The 22,517-nt window shown below is 42.2% G+C and overlaps 1 protein-coding gene across 13 annotated transcripts in view; it reads right to left on the bottom strand.

Annotated features, from left to right (window-relative positions):
- Ltbp1 (latent transforming growth factor beta binding protein 1) overlaps nucleotides 1-22,517 on the bottom strand; it is a 375,435-nt gene that overhangs the window by 144,597 nt on the left and 208,321 nt on the right. For all 13 annotated transcript variants that reach the window (XM_021229273.2, XM_013116008.3, XM_040730932.1 and 10 more), the window contains one exon: nucleotides 4,454-4,556. In XM_021229273.2, the coding sequence (XP_021084932.1) occupies nucleotides 4,454-4,556 (103 nt within the window). The remainder of the gene's footprint in view (nucleotides 1-4,453; nucleotides 4,557-22,517) is intronic.

The raw sequence follows: 22,517 nt of genomic DNA, 5'->3' as shown, positions 1-22,517 counted from the left end.
GCATTCCTCTACAGTGATTCATTTCAGAGAACTGGGGGTTAAAGGGGGGGAAATTCTGGCTTGTGGAAGTTGCTCTATTCATCCCTGGCCCCATGTCCAGTGTTGCCCCATATAATGAAGATACTGGCATGGGTACCTACAGAAACTAGGACCTCAGCTGTGAGTCCTTCAAAGACAAAATGATCATATTCAACAGTCTCTATGAGTCTCAGAGCCAGTGCAGGTGATCTCTCAAAGTCTTCCTCTGCTTAGTTTTCCATGCTAATTTTCTCCTAAAACTGTATGAAGACAAGAGACTTGTTCACACTAAGCACATTACTAATAGATGACAGATTAGTTAATGAAATCATCTACAGATTTAAAATTAAGCTTTCATAGCAAAAAAATTCACCAAACAGAACTTCATTAGATAAGCCACTTGAAAGTTGAAATTTAAACTATTTTGAGTTGAAAAAACAACAATAACAACAACAAAACAAGAGTATATGGCAGCCAAGGGAAGTCTTCTCTATTCCAACACGAATATGATTTAGAGAGTAGTACCAACCAAGGGAAGGACAGTTTTTTGACTGTGCTTCTCAGGGGTGAGTCACTTGAGACAGCACAAGCAGAATAAATGCCAAGATCTTAGTGTTTGATTCAATCATCATCATCACTGCCCTGAAACCAAAGCACTCTCTTCAATTCATGTATCAAATGAAGCAACCTATGAACTTACTTTCACCAACTCTTGGTTAAAAGAGAAACTTTGTCCTTTCCCGTTCAACTGAAACACCATCAAGACTGAACTGTGGAGCTAACACCACCATATAAAGCAACAAATTCTTTCCCAGATGATGCAATGCCAGATACAAACAACTGGAGGTCAGGAATGGCCTTAGGAATTAAAGGGGGAGAGATGATATGAACCTTTACCTCTAACCCCTAACTAACCTCTGTCACTCTTGGCTCCTTTGGAATTTAGAAAATAGAAGAAATAGAAATAAAGACACAGCCAGCAAGACAAAACAGCAGCCCACAGAATGGGAAAATATCTTCACCAACCCCGCATCTGACAGAGGGCTGATTTCCAAACTATTCAAAGAACTCAAGAAGCTAGTCACCAAAACATCAAATAATTCAATTAAAAAGTGGGGTACAGAACTAAACAGAATTTTCAGCAGAGGAATCTAAAATGGCTGAAAGACACTTAAATTGCTCAACATCCTTAGCCATCAGGAAAATGCAAATCAAAACAACTTCGAGATACCATGTTACATCCATTAGAATGGCTAAAATAAAAAACACCAATGACAGTTTATGCTGGAGAGGATGTGGAGAAAGGGGAATGCTTCTCCATTGCTGTTGGGAGTGCCAACTTTTATAGCCACTTTGGAAATCAGTATGGTGTTTTCTCCAGAAAATGGGAACCAGTCTACCTCAAGATCCAGCAATTCCACTTTTAGGCATATTCAACTAAAGAATAGATACAGAAAATATGGTACATTTATACAATGGAGTACTACTCAGTGGGAAAAAAAGCAGTGGAATCTTGAAATATGCAGGCAAATGGATGGCACTAGAAGAAACCATCCTGAGTGAGGTAACCCAGTCACAAAAAGACAAACATGGTATGTACTCACTCATATATGAATATTAGACATAGAGAAAAGGATTACCAGCCTGCAATCCACACCTCCATAAAGCCAGGAAACAAGGAGGACCATAAGATAGACATACACATTCCCCCAGTGAAGGGAACAGGGACAAGATCTCCTGAGCTAATGGGGAAAATGAGGGAGGGGGAAGGGAGGTAGGAGAAAGAGGAGGGGAAAAGAGGAGTGGGGAGGAGAACATGAAGGATCAGAAAGATTGGGTGGGGAGATGAATAGAGGAGAGCAAGAAGAGACACATCAATCTCTTATATGTCCTTATATGTTTAAAGAGAAAGCTGGCACTAGGGAATTGTACAGAGATCCACAAGGATGACCCCAACTAGGAATCTAAGCAACAGTGGAGAGGTTACCTTAAATGCCCTGCCCCTATAATGAGAATGATGACTACCTCAAATGCCATCCTAGAGCCTTCATCCAGTAGCTGATGGAAGCAGAAGCAGAGATCCACAGCCAAGCACTGAGCCAAACTCCTGGAATCCAGTTGTAGAGAGGGAGGAGTGACAAACAAAGGGGTCAAGACCAGGCTGGGGAAACCCACAGAAACAGCTGAACTGAGCAAGTGGGAACTCATAGATCCCAGTATGACAGCTAGGGAAGCAACATAAGACCAAATCAGGACCCCTGAACATGGGTGTCAGTTAGGAGCACTGGGCAGTCTATGGGGCCTCTGGCAGTGGAACCAGGATATATCCCTAGTACATTAACAGACTTCAGGAGCCCATTTCCCAGGGAGGGATACTCTCTTAGCCCAGATACACAGGGGAGGGAGGGCCTAGGCTCTGCCCCAAATAACTTGACAGATTTTGATGATCCCTCATGGAAGGCATCACCCTCCCTGGGGAGTGGATAGGGGATGGGGGATCGGTGGGGGGGCATGGGAGGATGGGAGGGAGAGGAATTTGGTATTGATATGTAAAATAAGATATATATATATATATGAAATAGCTAAGATTTGGAGAAAAGACACAAAGAAACAAGCAAATGGGAAAGACAACAAGGAGGAAGAAGGAAAAATCATTAAGAAAAAGCATTAGAAACTTAGACCAAAACCCAAGTTGGAGGATCTCTTCTCATCCTCATCCTTAAACCTAACAGTGGGAAGCATGCCACCACCCACAACATTATTAGACAAGCTCACATGGCCAATGAAGGGTGCATGGCTCCCAAAACAGACGGCAATGTGTTTTCAATAATTTAGATGCAGATTCCTGGTTACTGGCTGATCAGGATTAACAGTAAATGACAGCAGTGGCAGTTGAATTCATATCACCCCAACTCCAAACACCATGTCCTTTAAATAACTACAAATAGATGCCAGAGATTCCTTCATTCGGATAACTATAATAATTTAGGTAACAGATCTTCAAGTCAGGTGGGGTGGGGGTGATGATTCCACCAGCTACCTGGAAATCTGCACTGCTAATCATTATTCAGTCATCTTGGAAAATCTGTTCCCTCACTACAGCAGTTCGGGTGATTTTTTTCTCCCTCTTTAATGAAGTTTCACAAACTTCAGCAGGAATTTCTATAAATGAGTCTTCTAAGAGACATTAGTAGTGTCAACAAATGTAATCAAGTCAACTTCAGGTATTCAGAGAACCTAAATGTATGTGAAATGAGGAGTCCAAATGACCAAAAAAATAGTGTTTACAACATATTACTATGCTGGGAGAATAATATAAAAGAGGCAGAAAGTCTGAACCAGCAGTTTTTTAGGTTAAACAAGGAGGTTTAAAAGGCAGGTGAGGGGGTAAGAGATGGCTCAGTAGTTAAGAGCCCTTGTTGCTCTGGCAGAGGTACAGGGAATCAGCCCCCAGCATCTGCATGGTGGGTCACACCATCCATAACTCACTTCCAGGAGATCTGACACCCTCTTCTGAACTCGGTGAGTACAAAGCCCAAGTGGGGCACACAAATGTGCATGCAAGCAAACCCCTCATACACACAGAAGAAAATAAACAAATCTTAAAAGGTGTTAAAGACAACCGGAACTATTAATCCAATCAACCATTACTTAAGATGAATAAATCAAAATCACCTGGTTGAAGCAAATGAAATGTCCCTTTTAAGATAACGGAAGCAATTATAAAAATCTTTTAGAAATATCAGCAGGAGTTAAAAGCTGCATTCAAAAACTAAAGCTACAATCTGTAGTGGAGAAGAGGGGAATGGAATGGTATAAACCTGGATTTCCTCAAATAATAGTTTCTACACAACACTCCAATGATAAATTTCAGCATGCTGGTATTGCCGCCACTGAAGACTGGTGTCAGGAAACGGGAGGTAAAATGCTAGGCTCCATCATTACACACTTCTTTTTCACAAGTGAATAACCAGTCAGGTTCTGATCCAAGATGCTTTTCATGAAGGGAAGGTCTGTAGCAGAATGAGATCTATAACCTACTGCATGGCTAGTCACAAAATTTCCAGTTAATGATGACTCTAACCTAATAAATATAACTGTACTGACTTTTTTATATAATGTTTGAAATACTTGTTCATTCATCTCCTATTCCGCAAGGCCAGAGGAGTTGATTCTGCTCATCATTTCTTCACAGTCTCCCACACATAAGAAATTAAAGTGTAGAAGGCGACTGATAACTATGCATATTTTAAAAAGGATCTGACATGAAAGTTTTAATTGTCTTGGGAAGTTTCTAGAAATACACGTTGTAGCACTACATTCTGGAATACAGCCAGGGATTTCTTTGAAGGTCTAAGGGACTCATCATTAAGAGCCATGGTAGGAAAGAGGCGTGCTCCATTAACCAGTAAAGAAATGATGACATGTCACTTACATGGCTTCTTGGGGCATTTCTGGCATTTGTTAAAGCCCCAGGAGGTCCCCACTGTCCCACAGCAGTCCTCTTGCTTTGAAAGGCCAGGGAGCGCTTTGCCACACTGCAATGAGGTGTGAAACAGCGAGGTTAACTGAGTGCAGACTGCTCAGCCCCAGAGCTGGGGTGCTTCCAGTCACTTCAGAAACAGTTCCCTTGATACCGTGAGATTACAGAGGAAAAGAATGGCTATAAAACGTGGAGGCCAAATACTAGGGCACAGCCGATACAGCACACAAGTGAATAAGCACATTTCCATATATGAGCTCCATTGCATTTGTAAAATCTGACGTGTAGGAGGAAGCCTGTATGCCGGAGCCACACTGACAAACATCTGAAGCAGCTTGCACAGGTCCACGTACAAGGCTTATGGTTTTTACCATTTGCCTGGGTTTTCCCTAACTGCACCCTGTCCCCTCACCTGGGGAGTACATGTCAGTTTTTAGGTCTCCCCACAACAATTACTTGTTCAGTGTTCCTTCATTGACTTGTTCTTTCGTGGTTCCTTTGCTCTGTGTTTATTGAACAGTTAGAATACATTTGTGAACTGAGTGGGATACAAAGACGGACGTATTCACTGGCCTGAGATGGGCAGTCATGAAACTGTAAAATGAGCTGCGAAGTCAACAAGGAAGGAACCACAGAACCTGAGGAGGACCGAGAAGGGACAAACCGAGAAAGGTCAATCTGAGAGATAACCATAGGCTGAAACAGATCGGTTCTGCAGACACTAATGCTCCAGGTAGATCAGCCAAGTGGGGAAGGGGCTAGCAGTTTTAATCAAGACCAGTAGGTAGAACGGATACCCTTAGAACTATGGTTCCATCTTGTCAAATATCAAAGTCAGGTGAGACCCCTGGTCAACCATAGAAGATCGGGTGACCCTGAAGCAGGCGGCTGAAGTTACTTAGAACTACCTATAAAACTTGATCCTGTCCCACAAGACTTACTTGACACTCACCCCCCAGCTGCACAGGTTAAGCTCATACCCCACGTCTTTGTCTTGTGTACAAACGTGGAGTGTCTAAGGAGCTCCTCTGCTTTGCCAAAGAAAAATATTCAAATGGCTTCCAGAGTCATCGTTTCTAAAAGAAATCTGGTCACATAACTCTGCCAACCTCCAGCAACATTGTCTGCCGTTATCCCCAGGCAAGATAAGAAGTCCCCTCTGGTCCTACTTTAGGATAACTCTGCCAACCTCCAGCAGCATTGTCTGCCGTTAATCCAGGCAAGATAAGAAGTCCCCTCTGGTCCTACTTTAGGATGCATCTTGTTGTCTTCCATCCCTGAGCATCTATTTAGGCTTGGCAGAGGACCCTTTTGACCATCTGAACAACTCAGGTATATTTGAATGCTGGCTTCTGTCTCTGTGTCTCTCTCTGTCTGTCTCTGTGTCTCTCTCTGTCTCTGTGTCTCCCTCTGTCTATCTCTGTGTCTCTCTCTGTCTCTGTGTCTCTCTCTGTCTGTCTCTGTGTCTCTCTCTGTCTCTGTGTCTCCCTCTGTCTGTCTCTGTGTCTCTCTTTGTCTCTGTGTCTCTCTCTGTCTGTCTGTGTGTCTCTGTCTCTGTGTCTCTCTCTGTCTGTCTCTGTGGTCTCTCTCTGTCTGTCTCTGTCTCTGTCTCTGTCTCTCTTTGTGGTGCTATCATTTTTTTTCTTTCCTCCAACTTTGTTTCTACCATGGCTCCTCGGTTCATGATTCATTTTCTGTACTTCAAACATGATGCTACACAGGTCCACTGCTACCAGTTTCAGTTCAGTGTGTGTGTGTATTATCTTTATATCCCCAAACAGGATATATTTCAAATGTTCAATAATGCCGAGTAGAGCAATTACTATGGGAAAACCCACTAGAGGTTAGCATACATGTCCCAGGACAGGGGCCCTATGTACAATGAGAGAAAGTCAAAGCAAATGGCAATCCTAAGAACAGCAAGATGTAGACACCGGTGACCTGGCAGGCCTCCATGGACAGTGTTTCCTTCCTGCTGGGTCCAGGCATGCCTCATTCTGACTGAGGCTCTGCGTAACTGCATACATAACTCATAAAGCAAAACCACATCAGAGAAGGCCAGCTAGAGTAGCAGCATGATGTTGGTGTCCTTAGGCTTTTATGATTTTATATGATTTTAATAATTTTGACAAGTGTTATATACTTTCCAAAAGCAGTTTGTGATAGTGGTTAAAACAGGAACTGAGACACTCTAAAAGCCTGGGCATGAATTCTGGTCAAGGACTCCACACACACAGTTAGATGAATTTTCTTATCCATTACATGGAATACATAATAGCACCTATCCATATGGTCATGAACTTGAAGGGTAAAATCCATGTACAACACTGAGTATTATGTCTGACATATGTGAGTGCTAAGTAAGCTATCACTTTTATCACTATCATTTATCATCATCATCAGAATGTTTCTTATTCCAGATGTCCCACATCAAATCCAAATTGTCAGATTCTTCAGGAAGCAAGAGGCATATGAGTGAATTGGCGTGGACTATGATTGTCCTGTGAAACAAGCTGGTTAGTCTAACCACCCACTTAAAAATACCACAATCAACAAGACAAGTATTTCTAAGACAAAATTATTACCCTGGAATAAAAGGTAGTCCTAAGACAAAATGATTTCCCTGGAATAAAAGGCAGTCCTGAAGACATTTTGAGTTGGCCTATTTTTGAAAATAACCTAAAATATGTATATATATATATGTGTGTGTGTGTGTGTGTGTGTGTGTGTGTGTGTGTCTCAGAGAAAGTGAACAAGGCCGAGGTCACCACATCCATGACATTTGATAGTTACTCCACAGACAGGATGAGCTAGGCATGCTTTTCTTGAAAGAGACAGGAAAGCAACCCAGTTGGTTGAATGACCATTGCTTGTGCAACGTGCAACTGTTATAAACAAGTGCACCAACAGGGAAGCCTGTGTATGGGTAGCTTTTTGCCAGCTGTGGGCACTACATGCTGAGTGGGAATATTCCAATCTCAGATCTGGATCTGCCCCAGGCCCAAGACAGGAAGCACAAGCATGCAAGTGCAAACACACACACACACACGCACACACACACACACACACACCACATTAAAAAAAAGATAAAGAATCAAGGTGAAGACAAACTACCTGAATCAGAATAGTTGCCCAAGCCCTTGAGCTTAAACACAGGCAATTTAAATAAATACTAGGAGCAGGAAATGAAAGGGGACAATGACTGAGGTATAAGACAAGGAACAGCTAGGCGTTGGTGGCACATGCCTTTAATCCCAGCACTTGGGAGGCAGAGGCAGGCGGATCTCTGTGAGTTCGAGGCCAGGGTAGACCGACAGCCTCCAAAACAATACAGAGAAACCCTGTCTCATAAATACCAAAAAAAAAAAAAAAAAAGACAAGGAACAAATAAAAACACAGAGGTCTGCATTGCAGAAACCTGGCTGTCAACATCTGCTTACCATTCTCTTCCAGCTTCATAAATTGGTTGGGCTTATTTGAGTCACCACCAACTTTGCACACAGCTCATTCTTGCACCAGACTCTGGGCTAGTCTCTTAATCAGGCGAAGCACTCAACACTTGCCGATTTTATATGCTCAAAATGTTAGTAGCAGTTAAAATCCAATTTTCACCTTGGATTCCTAGAATGTTTTATTTGGTAGGGCAAAAATAAGTCATTTCCCTCTACTGGGCCTCCAAAAAGGTACACGGCTTCCATTACGTGATCCAAGCTGCTTTATCCCATGGCTTTGTTTTTGCAGATCTCCAGCCAAGAGCATCACAACCCATCAACTTCTGGCATACATGGGATGCGTAGGTAGTACCATAGCACTGTGTGGGTGTCTTGAAATTGGGCCTACACAGGATGAAGTCATGGTTTTAAGGTACAAGGTTTCTACCAGTCCCACCAACTGTTTGAGAATAAAGAAGCTTCAATGTGTAACCAAGAAATGTGACATGAAAGATCTCCATGGCCACACTCCAGGCTTTTACCCAAGAGGCCACTGGATACCATAAGTCTTATCTGAGTGTAGTCAGAAGTACCCAGAGAGGGGGCAAAAAGTTATGTCAATGGGTGATGCCTCTCCCACACCAAAGGACCACATTGGAGAGAATAACCCAGAATAGAATGAGGTTGGGATGCTCTGCTCTAAGGCTGGGAAGTTCTGCTTCTCCACGAGATGAGCTCACATGGACACAGACTCCCCTAGGCACATTCATATGCAGGAATTCAGGTGGTTTCTACAGATGAAAAACACAAGTGGACTGAGAAGACTTTCTCCCATGGAGTTAATCATCACATTCTCAAAGAAAGACTGTCAAATATTTCAGAACCCATCTTACATAATGTGTACCCTTGTATCTAACTCTATCAAGTCAAACAGCAAGGTGCTCTAAATCCTTAGAAAACATCCATATCCTTCAGCGCTAGTGAAGGGACAGCAATCCCACGTGTTTGCTAGGAGCCAACTAGGGCAGGGCAAGCAGAATATTCAGGCAACAAGTTCCATAAAGATCAGCTGAAGAATGGAGCACTGGTAAGCCTACACGTGGATGTGAGGGCAATGTGCAAATCTATTAAACAAGCCTATTGAGTTCCAGAGGTTTTCAGCAGCACTGAAGACCCAAATGCACTGGAGAAGAGGATTTATCCCACAATGTAGATGATCTTTCCACAGTAAATGTTTCTACCTAATGGGAGATAGTGACCTCTCTGGTGAAAGCTGAGCCTGCTGGATCATCTCTCAGGAATGTTCAAGATGCAAAGCAAATGACCTCTGTGTGGTTTCTTGCAGGCTTGAGATTCTGAGGTCAGTATGTGCTGCTAGGTTACATGACTCAGTTTAGAAAATACAGACTACTGAAAGACAGAGCCAAGTTCAAGGACTTCTGTTGTTATGACAGGGCCAAGTCTGGGCTGCTAAGCTCCTAGCCCTCTCCCTTGTCTGTTCCTACTTCCTCATCCCCAGAGTCTTCACTGAGTCTAAACTTCTGCCGACTAGACTTAGGCAAACAAGACAAAAGAGGGAAAAACCAACAGCTCCACTTGACCTTCTGAAAAACTGAGTGTCGAAAATAAGCTTTAGACTCTTCTGCTCCACCTATGTTAATGGAGACTGTACTTCAGATGGTCAGGTCTTCATAGGATCCATGGGTTAGCACTGAAGATTATAGAAGTTTCTGAGGAGTTAGAGCATGTTGCTATTTGACTTGGTAGAGTCAGGAGTATATTTCACAATGCAAAATAATTATAAGCAATGGTATAAAGACCTTTAATTATGTAGCCAATTATCAACAATCAGCAGATTATGGGAAATGTGCTTAAAATCTCTTTTACCTACTCAAGAATATGTACCTCTTCAGATTTTAACCTCAGTTTTGAGGTAAAATCACACAACTTTCCAATTGAAGTTAACTTGTGATCATGGTCCCCTTTAGATACTCACAAATCTGGCAGTGGAATAAAAATTCAAAATTCACAATTCACCATCTGGCAATCTGAGTTTATTATATTTGACAATGAAAAAGCTCACTATTAGACTTGCTTGAAAGATGCAGGGTAACTGGGAAAAACTATTGTAGATATTAGGGCATGGTTTATGACATTTCATAGTAAAACTGATACTCATTCCAAGAGTGTTTGCATCCCTGTGTCAGGTCCTGGAGAAGGATAGCCCAGTAGTCAAGAAAATAGATGGGTCCTAGTTGAAAACCATTAGATGCCAGGCAACACCCCAGCTCTCTTACTATGAGTGGGGTATTCCACAGATCATTCTGCCTCTCTGGACCAGGAATGAGTCTTCAGAATAGTAGTCCTGACCTCAAGGTATAGTGAGTGAGAGTGAATGATGAATGACTAAGCAGGTGTGAGACTCGGAGACCTGAGGGATACCCTGCACTACACTTTGGTGAGCTGAGTGTGTGCTGAATCCAGGTCTCATTCACCTGCTCTCCAGCACAGGTAGAACTATAACAACGCTTAAAGGGCCTGCCATCCTATAAGCTCTGAGAAGACTTCTGTTAAAACTGTTCAGATATTTCACTATAAGAGGGGTCATCCCAGGAAGACAGTACAACGTCAAGATCCTACTGTTTAGTATCACTAGTTGAAACACTTAAAAATGACTATGCAGAAACCTTAGAAATCACCCTTATCACATGTATGTAACTCACTTTGTTATCAAGAACCATTCTGTAATGAAGTATAAATACTTAAAGCTAGAATAAAGGGCATCTTCTCACAAGGAAAATATGGCACTAAGCCAACGGAACAAATAAACTTAAAATGTTAAAGCAATACAGAGTTTTAAAATTACCCCCAGGAGTTCACTTAGGGAATCTACAGGGGGAAAATAGATGTCTGATTCATTATAACCCTTGCAAAAGTACACAGGTCTGGACTCAGGCAAGTGCTCAAAGCAGGAAGTGACTCAAGATGGCACTACTGGGGAGAGACTCCAGAGGGACACACCAGCTCTCACAATGCAGAGGTCCATTGACTTGAGCAGTCAGGGTAAATAAGCATGGAGGAAGGCATCTGGGCATGAAGGAACAGGGGGAGGGTACAGAGAGCCAGAGAACAGGGTGGTGCCAAACTATGGAGACTTTTCCAAATTTGGGGTTCAACTTCTAGTTGGACTGAAAAATCAACCAGGAGACAAGGAAGTAGCCACACTGGTTATTTCCCAAAGCCAGTTGAACTTCAATTGCTTAAAAATGACATATTTTAAGAAAGAAACAGTCAATACAGGGATATTGATGGCTAATCAGTAGAAAAAAGAATAAGGGTCCTTAAAAAGGTACAGTCTGGGGCCTGGGAGATGGCTCAATGGAGAACACACTTATACAGCAAGTGTGAGGACTCTAGAATTTGGATCCCCATCATCCATGTAAACACCAGGCAGGAATAGCATCCTACTGTGATCCCAGCACTCCAGAGGCAGAGACAGGCTATCCCCACTACAAGCTGGCTTTCTAAAGTTGCCAGAATTGGTGGGGCTTCAGGTTCTGAGGGAGACCCTGTCTCAATAAACATGATAGAGAATGATTGAGAAAGACACGGGATGCTAGCTTCAGACTTCAGAGTGCACGTTCAAACTTGCATGCATGCACACACACCACATAGTCATAAACATGCACATTAAGAAGGGAAAGTACAGTTTTCTGCATCTGATAATCAGAAATGTCAAAAGTGACCAATCATGGTAAAGTGTATCATTCATGGGAAATGGAGAAGTTGTATTTAAGACAAACACATTCAGGAATATTCAAAGATCCAAAAAAGAATAAAGATGGATTAAAGGCCCTTTCATTATACTTCTCAGATAACAGGTGAGGCTTAAGCTTGGCAAATGATTTCCTTCACACAACAGATGCTGTTCAGTCACAGTCTAGGGCAGTGGTTCTCAACCTCCCTAACGCTGTGAACCTTAAGCAGTTCCTCATGTCGTGATGCTCCCCACCCACAAAATTATTTTCATTGCTACTTCACAACTCTAATTATGCTACTGTTATGAATCGTAATGTAAATATTTTTTGGAGACAGAGGTTTTCCAAAGGTGTTGTAACCCACAGGCTGAGAACCACTGACCTAGGATATCCTAACACCAAATGAAATCCCCAGACTTCTACCTATCTGCCAGTTTGAGCTCATTTCCAAAGGTAAACTGACCATTTTTAAAGCCTTGTGTGTGTGATGCATGTGTGTGTGTCTACATATGTGTGTGTGCTCGCATGTATTCATGTATAAGACTATGTACCCCATAAAGATATGGTGTAATAGTGTAGAATCACAAAAAAAGAACAAGGCAAGGAACCAAGGAGCCTCAGTGTTGGTCCCTACCTGCCACAAACTCAACAGAAGACACTCAGTGAATTAACTCTCTGAATGTCAGTCTCTTAACTGGTAAGATTGTGAAGACAGCCCAATTAATACACAATTAATGTGATTAAATTTAGTGATTTTATGAAGGCCATACTGAGGCTAGGGGGGAAGAGTGATGAAAAGTTTTAGTCTGTCAGAGTCACCAATAAAGACCAGTGTTCCTTAAGTGTCCTCTGCCTATGAGCCTGACTATTTGGAGCCCAGGACCCCATATCTTTCCTACTATCCTCAAACAATGGCCTGGACCCACGTCATCAGCAGTGACTACAATATAACTCCAGCCCTCTCTTGCCAATTCGTATGTACAGAAAAGCATCTGCCTACCTAAAATTAGGCATGGCTCTTCAGTGTTTCCCATCTGATCATAAAGGACAGCGGCAACAGTCATTTTGCCATCAATAAGCAAATTCTCGGAGGCATGCATGACATTAAGATGCAGATTTTGCAGGTACGGCGCCTGTGTGCAAAGCCGCATGATGGCCCATTTACCCATGTGGCACAGCTGCAGCCTCTGAAAAGTCCTCTGTGCCAGCACCGTCCCCACCACCACTCCCATTCAAACTGGAAAGCCTTACCAAGAGTTCTTCCACGCCCCTGCACTAAATCGTTCAGAATATTTACTCTGATGTGCCAGTGCTAAATCTTCCAAATTCTTAAACACTGCTATTAATGCAAGGAGAGCAACCTATTTGATAAGCTGGTTCTGAGGCTCTGTCTTCCTAAAGGAGAATTCTGTACTGCAGCTCACTGGCAGGGCAACAGGCATTGTCCCATAAAAAGAATGGGAAAATGCTTAAATGCTTCCAGATTTTCTGAAAGAACTTGTAAAAAAAAATTGCTTTGGCTTGAGCAGAACATTCTTCGTGGGCAAGTGTTTTTTTTTTTAAAGTCTGCCCAGCTTTCTTTTATTAGAGTAATTAATACAGTGTTAGGCATTTGGGGTATCTGATATATGCATAATCCTCTGATATTTCAGGGTATTGATTTTAGAAAGTGTCTGCTGTGACTAGGGCATTAATAGCTGGAAACATATCCACACTGATTTCTGACAGTATATTTGCTTAAAGCCAAAGCATGGACTTCAAGGAACTCCAGACAACTACTTTAGTTTATGAAATGGTATTTTTAAAGTAACACACTGGTTTTTAATGTTAACATACTAAGGGGCAAGTATTCTTAAGGGCCTGACATAAAGATTCTCTTTTATATCTTTCCTAAATAAATCATCAAATCCCGCTGTCTACTTTCTCCACCTCTGAGATTTCAGAATTTTGACAGCAAGCCTTCCAGGTTGTAGATCTGTGTATCACTGGTCTTCCTGTGTGGCTAAGAGAATCAATAAAGGATAAATAAGCTCTATTATGACTCTATTCCCACTAGGCTTTCTTCTGAAGAAAAGCAACATAGAGCAGTCCAAGAAATGCAGTACTACAGAGCAAATAAGTCAAATTTATTTCATTTTCATTAATTTTAATTTGTATAAAAATACTAGATTCACTATGACATCTTCACACATGTACATCCTGTTAAATTTATTTGAAATTCTATTGGCCAAACAAAGAGCTTCAGTAGGTCAGAAATAAAGATGGGGATATAGAAATGCCTGCTGTTACTATGGCAACCAGATCACCTCCAGAGTAAGTAAAGGTTTGTTTATTTCTTTAAGTACACTGGGTGCTTTTCTACGTTAAATTTCATTGCTTAGCCGTTCCTTTTTTGTCTCTATAGAGATGGTAAGAGGAACAAAGGCCACGTCAGGCCTCAAAGCACCATGCAAAAATGCAGGCCTCCCATTTGGTTAAGTTTTCAGTGTTCCTGTGTGCCGCCCAAGTATACAGAACTTAAAACTACTAATTACCTGTGGCTTGGATGCAACTCATGGAGAAAAACTGAAAGCCACAAATAAAAGCAACAGGTTAATTTACATGCCTGGGCACAGGAACTATGCTTGTATTGTCCACTGCCCTTTCACTGAGACAGGAACAATTATTGCCCAGCGAACAGCCACTGGCTATATCCCAGCTCCTAAACAGACATGTCTACCATAAACTACCATAAACTAAGTGGGTCTGTGCATATGTGGGTGTGCACGTGTGTGTGGAGGTCAGAGGTCACCCTTGGTCTTGCAGCTCAGGTGCAGTCCACCTTGTTTTGTGAGGCAGGCTTTCTAAGAGGCCTGGAGCTCACCAAGAAAGCTGGGCTGGCTAATGGACAAGCCCCAGGAAACTTTGTGTCTGTGGGATGACAAAGCCCCACCACCATGCCTATCTCTTTTTGTTGTTGTTGCTGTTTTAATGGATTCTCTAAACTGAACTCATGTCTTCATACTTGCATGGCAGGAACTTTAAACCAATATTTCTTCCCCAAACCAACTCATGGCTTTGTCAATAGACATTCGTTTTTCCCTTGTAGAGTTTGGACACCCAAGACTGAGGTGCTAGCATGGTCAATTCCTGTCTCATACTCAGCGACTGTTTGGTTCTGTGTTCACATCATCTCTTGCGTTTGAGTCTGCAGGAAGGAAGAAGTACTCTGGTATCCTTTCTTCTAATGATACTAATCCCATCCTGTCATGCTCCAACCCTTATGACTTCATCCAACCTCAACTATCTCCTTTTAGTCTCTATCCCCTAGTATAGTAATTATCAGTGCTCATACATGAAGTAAGGGAATGCACTTCAATCCACAGAATTGACAGGACCATGTAACTGACCAGTGAGAAGTGAAATATGGGATGAATGTTCCTAAAAGTATCTCTCTTCCTCAGCTACGGAAATCAAGTACTGTCATGGTTCTATTCTGGCAAAGTTCAGGTATTCTGAGTAGTAAAGCAATAAAGTGTTATAACCATGCCCAGCTAAGGTTTCCCAAGGAAGACAGAGACCTCTGCTTTCCTGAAGCTATCCAGTCCAGGCACAATGTAAGCACTTGATAGGTTTGTCATTGTTGCAAAGCCTGTCCCAACTGGAGCAGCATGGATACAATTAGCAATGATTCATCTGTGCCTAAGTGGCTTTGCCCTCATGAAAAGTACAAGCTTAACAGGAAGAGGAACAAAAGCAGCTACTTGCACATAATTAAATTAGAAATGATCTGACTAGAGACTAATACAACAAGAATTCAGAGAAGGAGCGAAGTGGATTGCAGAAAACACTTTGGAGGAAATGACAGCTGAGGAAACTATCTCAAGTCAGGACAGGTTGGAGACAACAGGACAGGTAATCACCATAACTGGCATTTGTCTGGATTGCTCCGTTCGTATGTCCTGTGCATATATTAATAGTGCCTATGGCTGCAAAAGAAAAAAAAGAAAGAAAAAGAAAAAGAAAAAAAAAAGGAAAGACGTCAAAAGTGTCCCAGTTAAAGAAGAACGGACTCAGATGTCTCAGGAGGTTTCTCGGTCCAGATGTGATGAAATGGGACTGGAGATGTGGCAAGCTTGCTAAAACAGAACAACAGCTACAGACTTGGACCAGATGAATCAGCACACACCAGTCCCAACTTCTCTGGGCCTCGAGTTTCACAAAACTTAGATGGGAGGCACAGATACATGCTTTCCCTTTCTGTTACATTGTTTCAAAGGTCAAATACGGCCATGACTGTGAATGCTCTCCCTCATCTATCAATTTTATGAAAATGCCCTGGTATACTAAGAGGCTTGCCTCAAAGCCACAGAATATGAAGACTGTGTTCTTAACTGTTTTAAGTTTGCCTATTCTAAATAAGTCCTCTGCAAAATGGTTATCCTGGAGGCATTGCGGTCTTGTTTGAAATATTTGGAGCTCCTCAATTCACATTTTAGAATACTCTTCAGTACTGAGGGTACGATTGAAACACTCGCAGTAAGGCAAATCCTTGAAACTGGAGTGGACTTGACCATTCTGAGCTTTCGGGTTCCTTGAGCAAATAAGTGATAAGATGACCAGCAAGGACAAATTCTTACTCCGTTCTGAAAAGCTTTTTCTTCAATTCAGGAAAGTCAGAACTCTACAATAGCAGGGTTGGAGAGATAGCTCACTGGGTGGTTAACAGCTCACACTGCTCTAGCGGAGGATCTGAAAGCCAACACTCATGTCAGGGCATTCACAACGGCCTGTAACTCCATCTGCAATAGATCTGCTGGCTTCTAGCCTTTGAGATTACCTGGACTCGTGTATATTCCCCACACATATACACACAATGAAAATAAACTGAGAACAACAATTCAACGGCAGTGTCGCTAGGGAAAATACACAGCCTCTGGAGAGGATCTTATAAAAGCAGCTACTCTGCTTGCATATAAATATCTTTATACACAAAAGGAGGCAAAAGAAGGGGAAAGTGGAAGTAGAAGAAAAATGCAACACTATTGTCACATCAGGAGTGGTGTGGGGCAGATACGAACAAATCTTGTCGTTTCTCAGAATACCGCATAAAACTGTTGCAAACTCTTCACTCTTACTAACCCAGATGATTCTACTTCAGTTCAGGAAACATGAATTCCATCCAGTGGAATAAGGACAAGAAGTGACTTTAGCACCTAGAAATTCCAGCAGTAATTCTTTCTGCTCTTGTAGTATATAGAGTCTAAAACTCCATCAAGACAAGCTATGATCTCTCCAAACTCCCTTCAACACACTCATAACTTTGCCAGTATCAGAAGTGGCTTACCAAAAGTCCCAAACTCTGTTTCATAATTATTTTCAATGTCTGTTCCTGTGTGAAAGCCAGGAGTCTAGTAATTAGTAGGTTTATGGTTTTGGTGTGCCCTAGAGGTAAAATATGGAAGCTTGATGATATCCCATGTCATGGCAAAAGTATTTTCATGGCCAATAAAATGGGGGAAAAACACTGGAAAAGGAGTCAGGGGAATGCAGTGATGTGGCCCAGACTTGCTTCTGGAGGGAACAGGTCAGGGAGAGTGAAGATTTGAGAGTGAGAAACTTGTGGCACTTAAGGAGCATCTGCCCAGGTGAAGACTAGACATTGGGCCGCAGAAAGTACCATGGCCCCATGCACTCTGTGAAGACCACTACCCCAGTCCCGAGAATCGATACTTAGCCCTCACAATGCCTGAGCCCCACGTTCTTCATCCAAGTAAAACTAGCAGCTCTCCCTCTGCTGGCAGAAACCCATGGCGTGAATGCACGCTCTCTCTCCCATGTGGTGTTCCCCCTCCTTGGATCCTACCCCTGTGTTTTGCTGATCTTCCTCCACCCCGGGCAAAGGGGCCTCTCACAGGCTGTCTGGAAGAAGCTGCTGGAACAAGACCAGTGAACACTTAAGACCTCCAGTGCCTATCCCTGAGACGTGCACACCACCTTCAGCAAACTCTTCTGGTATTGACACAGGGATAGATACAAAGTGCTGCCAGGTTAGAGCCACAAGAGACACGGACTCGCTAACACTCAACCAAGTGTTTCTTGGACCAGAGAGAGCCCTTGAGAGGGACACTGCAGAAGAGCACAGGCGGCATGGGAAGCGGCTGGTGTGGACGACTTATCCCGCCAGAAGGAGGCCAGACCTCAGTAAATGTGACCAGCAGACCCAGACTGCTCATGCAGAAGACAGATGACAGAAGTCAGCTCTGCCTTCCCAAGCCTCTGGCAAGAAGACCTCTAAAAGATGAAAGCTGTTGATCTAGACCCAAGCTCACATCACCTGAGCAAGCCAGCCCCAAACACACAGGGTGTGGGTTCCGCAACAAGGGAAGAAAAGGCCACCCATTTGTTTCCATCTTCTGCTGAGCCGGGCAGTGAACTCTGCTGTCCCCGGAGAGGAGCCCTGGATAGCTGAGAGGCCAAGCTTTTATCAGCATTTACATTTTACTTCCTTCCTGTAACTATGTGGCCGCTGCATGTGGGACACAGAGCAGTATGAGGAGGACAGAGGACAACTCGTGGCAGTGTGTGCTCTCCACTCATAGACCATGTGTATCCCAGGGGTCGAGCTCAGCTCAGCAGGCTGGTCAGCACGTATCTCTCTTCACACACCAAGTCATCTCACCAGCCCCACATTTATTCTTTAGTCACCCAATCTGCTCTGGTATTTTCTGGACTCTGTTTAGGGAAATAACCGATGTGAACATGTTAAGACAATGCCAGCATGTTGTTGGGATAAAGCTAGGATTTCCATTTTAGCTCTAGGCTCACTCCATTAATAGAGTCAGGAGTCAGTCTATAATATGTATAAATTAAAGAGCAGCTTTCTAAGCAAAACTTAGTGTCTTAGCTCTGTTAACTGAGGAATAAATTACTTTCCCATCACTGAGAAACTAGTTTAAAAGTTTACAGCCCATCATCTCTCTCCCTCCCTCCCTCCCTCCCTCCCTCCCTCCCTCCCTCCCTCCCTCCCTCCCTCTGTCTCTTTCCCTGACACATGCATTAACAGGCCTCATATATACTTCCCTAGTCTCTCATTAGCCTCTGTGAGGGCTTAAATGTAAACTGTCGCTCAGAGTCTTGCAATCTTGAATACTTGGTCCCCCATTCAATGGAGCTAACTGGGGAGGTTGTAGCAAATTTTGGCCTTGGGGCATAACTAGCAGACTAGATCGTTGGTGAGGGGTGACATCTCAGCCTGGGCTCAGTTGATGCCACTCTCAGATTTTACATTCTCAGAGAGGTGGGAGAGCCATGTCACAAGTTCACAATACCCAGGACTAATACCCAGTCTAGTCACCCTGACTCCCCAAAACTGTGGATGCTATTCCCTTAGAGTTAACTGTGAACCAAAATAAACCATTCTATTACAGGTTTGTTTGTTTTTGGGGGGTACAGGTGCTCTGGGGTCAGATATTCTGTCATAGAAATGAAAAATGCAATGAATTCAGAATCTCAACAATGAATTCAGAATCTCAACAAGTAAAGCTAAGTTCTTCTTCACACTTTCTAACAAGTACATTGAGCCATGCAATTGGGATACTCTCCATCTCCAGTTCATACTTTCCTGTTAGCTTCTCAATAGTGCTTATTTTTGTTTCAAACAGAAGCAGAGGGGTCCTATGCTCCCTTCCAGTGTAAGCATACATGTGGACTTTGACCTTCAGGGTATTGCACAAGGCAGGCCCATCTCCAATTACTGTTTTTCTCCATTGGTCATTCTGCTTCCATTTTTTCCTGTCCATGGAGAACCATTGCAATGGCGCCTGGCACCTCTAAGAGACTACAAACAGTTCTTGTGTCACTTAAACTCAATTTTGCCTCAGGACTTATTATTTATATGATGGATAATTAATGGAACAGAGTTTTTCTTCCAATGACTTGGATGTTTCACATCATGTACTATTCCCCCTTTCCTTTACAAACTCCAAAGTTTCTTGTCTTCAGTAGAATGTACACTAGACACCTTCATCTTTAAGTTTGTGGCTTATGATACTTTTTTAATCTTTATGGAAGTTTTTATAAGATCCACTGTGTTCATTTCTTTAACTCTCCGTAGCTACAATCCTATTAACGTGGGCTCATGTGGTATTTTATCCTCTTTATCTATGTTAGAGTGCTATAAAAATGTTCTGTTTATATCTACTTCGGGTTTTCCAGTATCTCTGCACTTCGTAGTCAATCTGGGTGTTTACATGTGGAATTTTCTGCTCTTTCAGCATTTGCAACATGAAGGTCTTGAGACATTTTGTTGTGCCTTCTCTGTAATGCCTGCCTCTAATTACAGTCCGTGTTACCGCATTCAACAAAGAGACCATGATCAAATGATTGTGTAACCTGGCAATGACACGGCCAGCATGGAAGCCAGGCCCTGAGCTTGATTGTGATTCTAAACACTTCACAATTGGGGCCTTCTCACACTGTCTGGCATCACTGGGCAGCTGTAAAAGGCTTGTTTTCAACAACGGGGCAATCAGTAAAACCCACTTTAAATAATCGCAATTGCAGATGCCATGTAAGATCCGAATTTAGGTCACTACTAAGGGAACCAATTTGAAGCAAAAGTCATCCTACAAAATGAAAAGGGTGTGTAGATTTAACACCCCGGTGAGGCAGTGATGGACCCAACAGGGACGGACTTTCTGAAACTGGGACTCTCCTCAGAGATGAAAACTGGAATGAAACGTTCAAGTTTCAAGCTCATGGAAACAGGTTTCCTTGCAAAAACTTGGAAATTGTGACCCCTGAAGTTTTAATTCTAACTCAATCACAGAGTGAACAGACTTGCAAATGTTTTCAAACATATATGGTGTGCACAATTTACTACAAGTAACTCAGATCCTTAAGTTAGCCAAGGCTATGCCTTGCCAATTTGGGAAGTTTACTCTCAAAACAACTTTACATCTTCTCTAAATGATTTCGGTGGTGCCTACTGATCCTAACCCAAGAAAATATTTTAGACAATGAAAAACTAAATAATACTTTCTACAAAAGTTAAAAAAAAAAAGGGACTAGATTTTCCCCTCCATCTTGGCACTCTCTACAGAGGTGAAAATCATTACAGAAATTTCCAGTGCCAGTGTTATTTATTACTCTCTCCTTTTTATGACAACAGTCAAAGAAATGTCCTTCATTGTTAAGGATATACTACCAGGAGATCTATTCGAGGATCACACAACTGTCTCCATTAATCCCTTCACATTCCACTGATAAATCTCCATGCTTTGACCCATAGTCAAGAATACATTATTCTTAATACAAATCAAGGTGGGATTTATCCTTCAAGATCCAGCCAGCTAGCCTCCTTCAATTCCCTCATCCCATGGGTCAGCTACTGAATGACAATGAGCATTGGCCTGCCTTCAAAGTGAAAAAGTTAAGAAGAGTTTGGCAACCCACACTCATTTTCTTCATAACATTCTACAACCAAATCTTGATGATGCATCCCCTACACTGCTCATCTTTACCTCCAGCTCTCCTTTCATTGACCCTTGGGCATTTCACATTTGACACAAGGTCAACTTCTTACATTTGGCAGCCTCATGCCCACATTAATGAAAAGATAAAACTGGCAAATATCTTTTCTAAAGTTTTATTCAAAGCATTAAAGTTGTATTTTTCAAGTTCAGTTTGAATGTAGTTTAAGTCCAGGAAATCTTGGTAGTTCCCCTTTCTTCTCATGCTAGGCCATTCAAAGACTGATATGATAATAATTTGTAAGCTGAATTCCCAGAGTCAAAAGCTGCTGACATTTCCCCACATCTGTGTATGGAATACATTATGAGAGAAAACTACAGATGCTATGATACTTTACTCTTGAACTTTGATCATTCAACTCACGAGAATAAGAACACTCTCCTGCATCGACCCAACACCGTCATCACACCTAGATAGTAATGATTCCAAAGTAGCATCTAATTGTCATTTCTATTTTTCCATTTTTTCGAAACATTTCACATGTGGCTTTTTAAACCCTAATTTTGGTCTAGCAAGATTGCTCAGTGGGTAAAGGCACTTGCAACTGATATCTTGGGTTAGGTCCCTGGGACTCACATGGTAGAAAGAGGGAACTAGCCCTCCAAGTTGTCTTCTGGCCTCCACACATGTTGTGGTATATGTATTCCCTCTGCACACCTCCATACATATTAAAATAAATTTAAAATTTTAAAGAAAGATAACTTAACCCCCATCTACTGTATGTCATCTGTGCTTCTTTCTAGAAAAAATCATCCTACTTTTTTCATGGTATGATTATAAAAAAGGCAATGTTGCCCTATATTATGGATCTATTTTTTGTACCTATGTGATAATTTTAGCTTTTCCCTTTAGCCTCAGTATTCCCTACACTTTTAAGTGTTAAGAGACGTCATCCTGTAAATATGTGTCTGATTGGTTTGAATAAAGCACTGTTGGCTAATAGGGAACAAGATATGTGGGCTAGGAGTCAAGGAGGATTCTGGGAATTGTAGTGAGAAGAGCTCTCACCATGTGATCTCCCGGGAGCAACAGGTGCTCAGGTGTGCATCCTCAAGAAGATAAATTCTTATTAAATATATATTAGTAATTGTTGGTTAATAATCAAATCAGAGCTAGCCGATAAGAAACCAAGCAAACGGCCAACAGCTTCATAATTAATATAGTGCCTTGTGTGTTATTTGGGGGTTGAAACTGCAGCAGGACCCAGGCGACTGGCCAGAAGACAACACATTACATTTAAGTTTAGCTGTGAAGGTTTAATTAGGTTCAGGCTGGACATTTTTGGTAGAATACACATGTCCCATGTAGTTGTGT

This window comes from Mesocricetus auratus, unplaced genomic scaffold (assembly GCF_017639785.1).
Source record: "Mesocricetus auratus isolate SY011 unplaced genomic scaffold, BCM_Maur_2.0 Super-Scaffold_100024, whole genome shotgun sequence".
Taxonomy (NCBI): Eukaryota; Metazoa; Chordata; class Mammalia; order Rodentia; family Cricetidae; genus Mesocricetus; species Mesocricetus auratus.
This window is presented reverse-complemented; position numbering and strand designations above follow the sequence as displayed.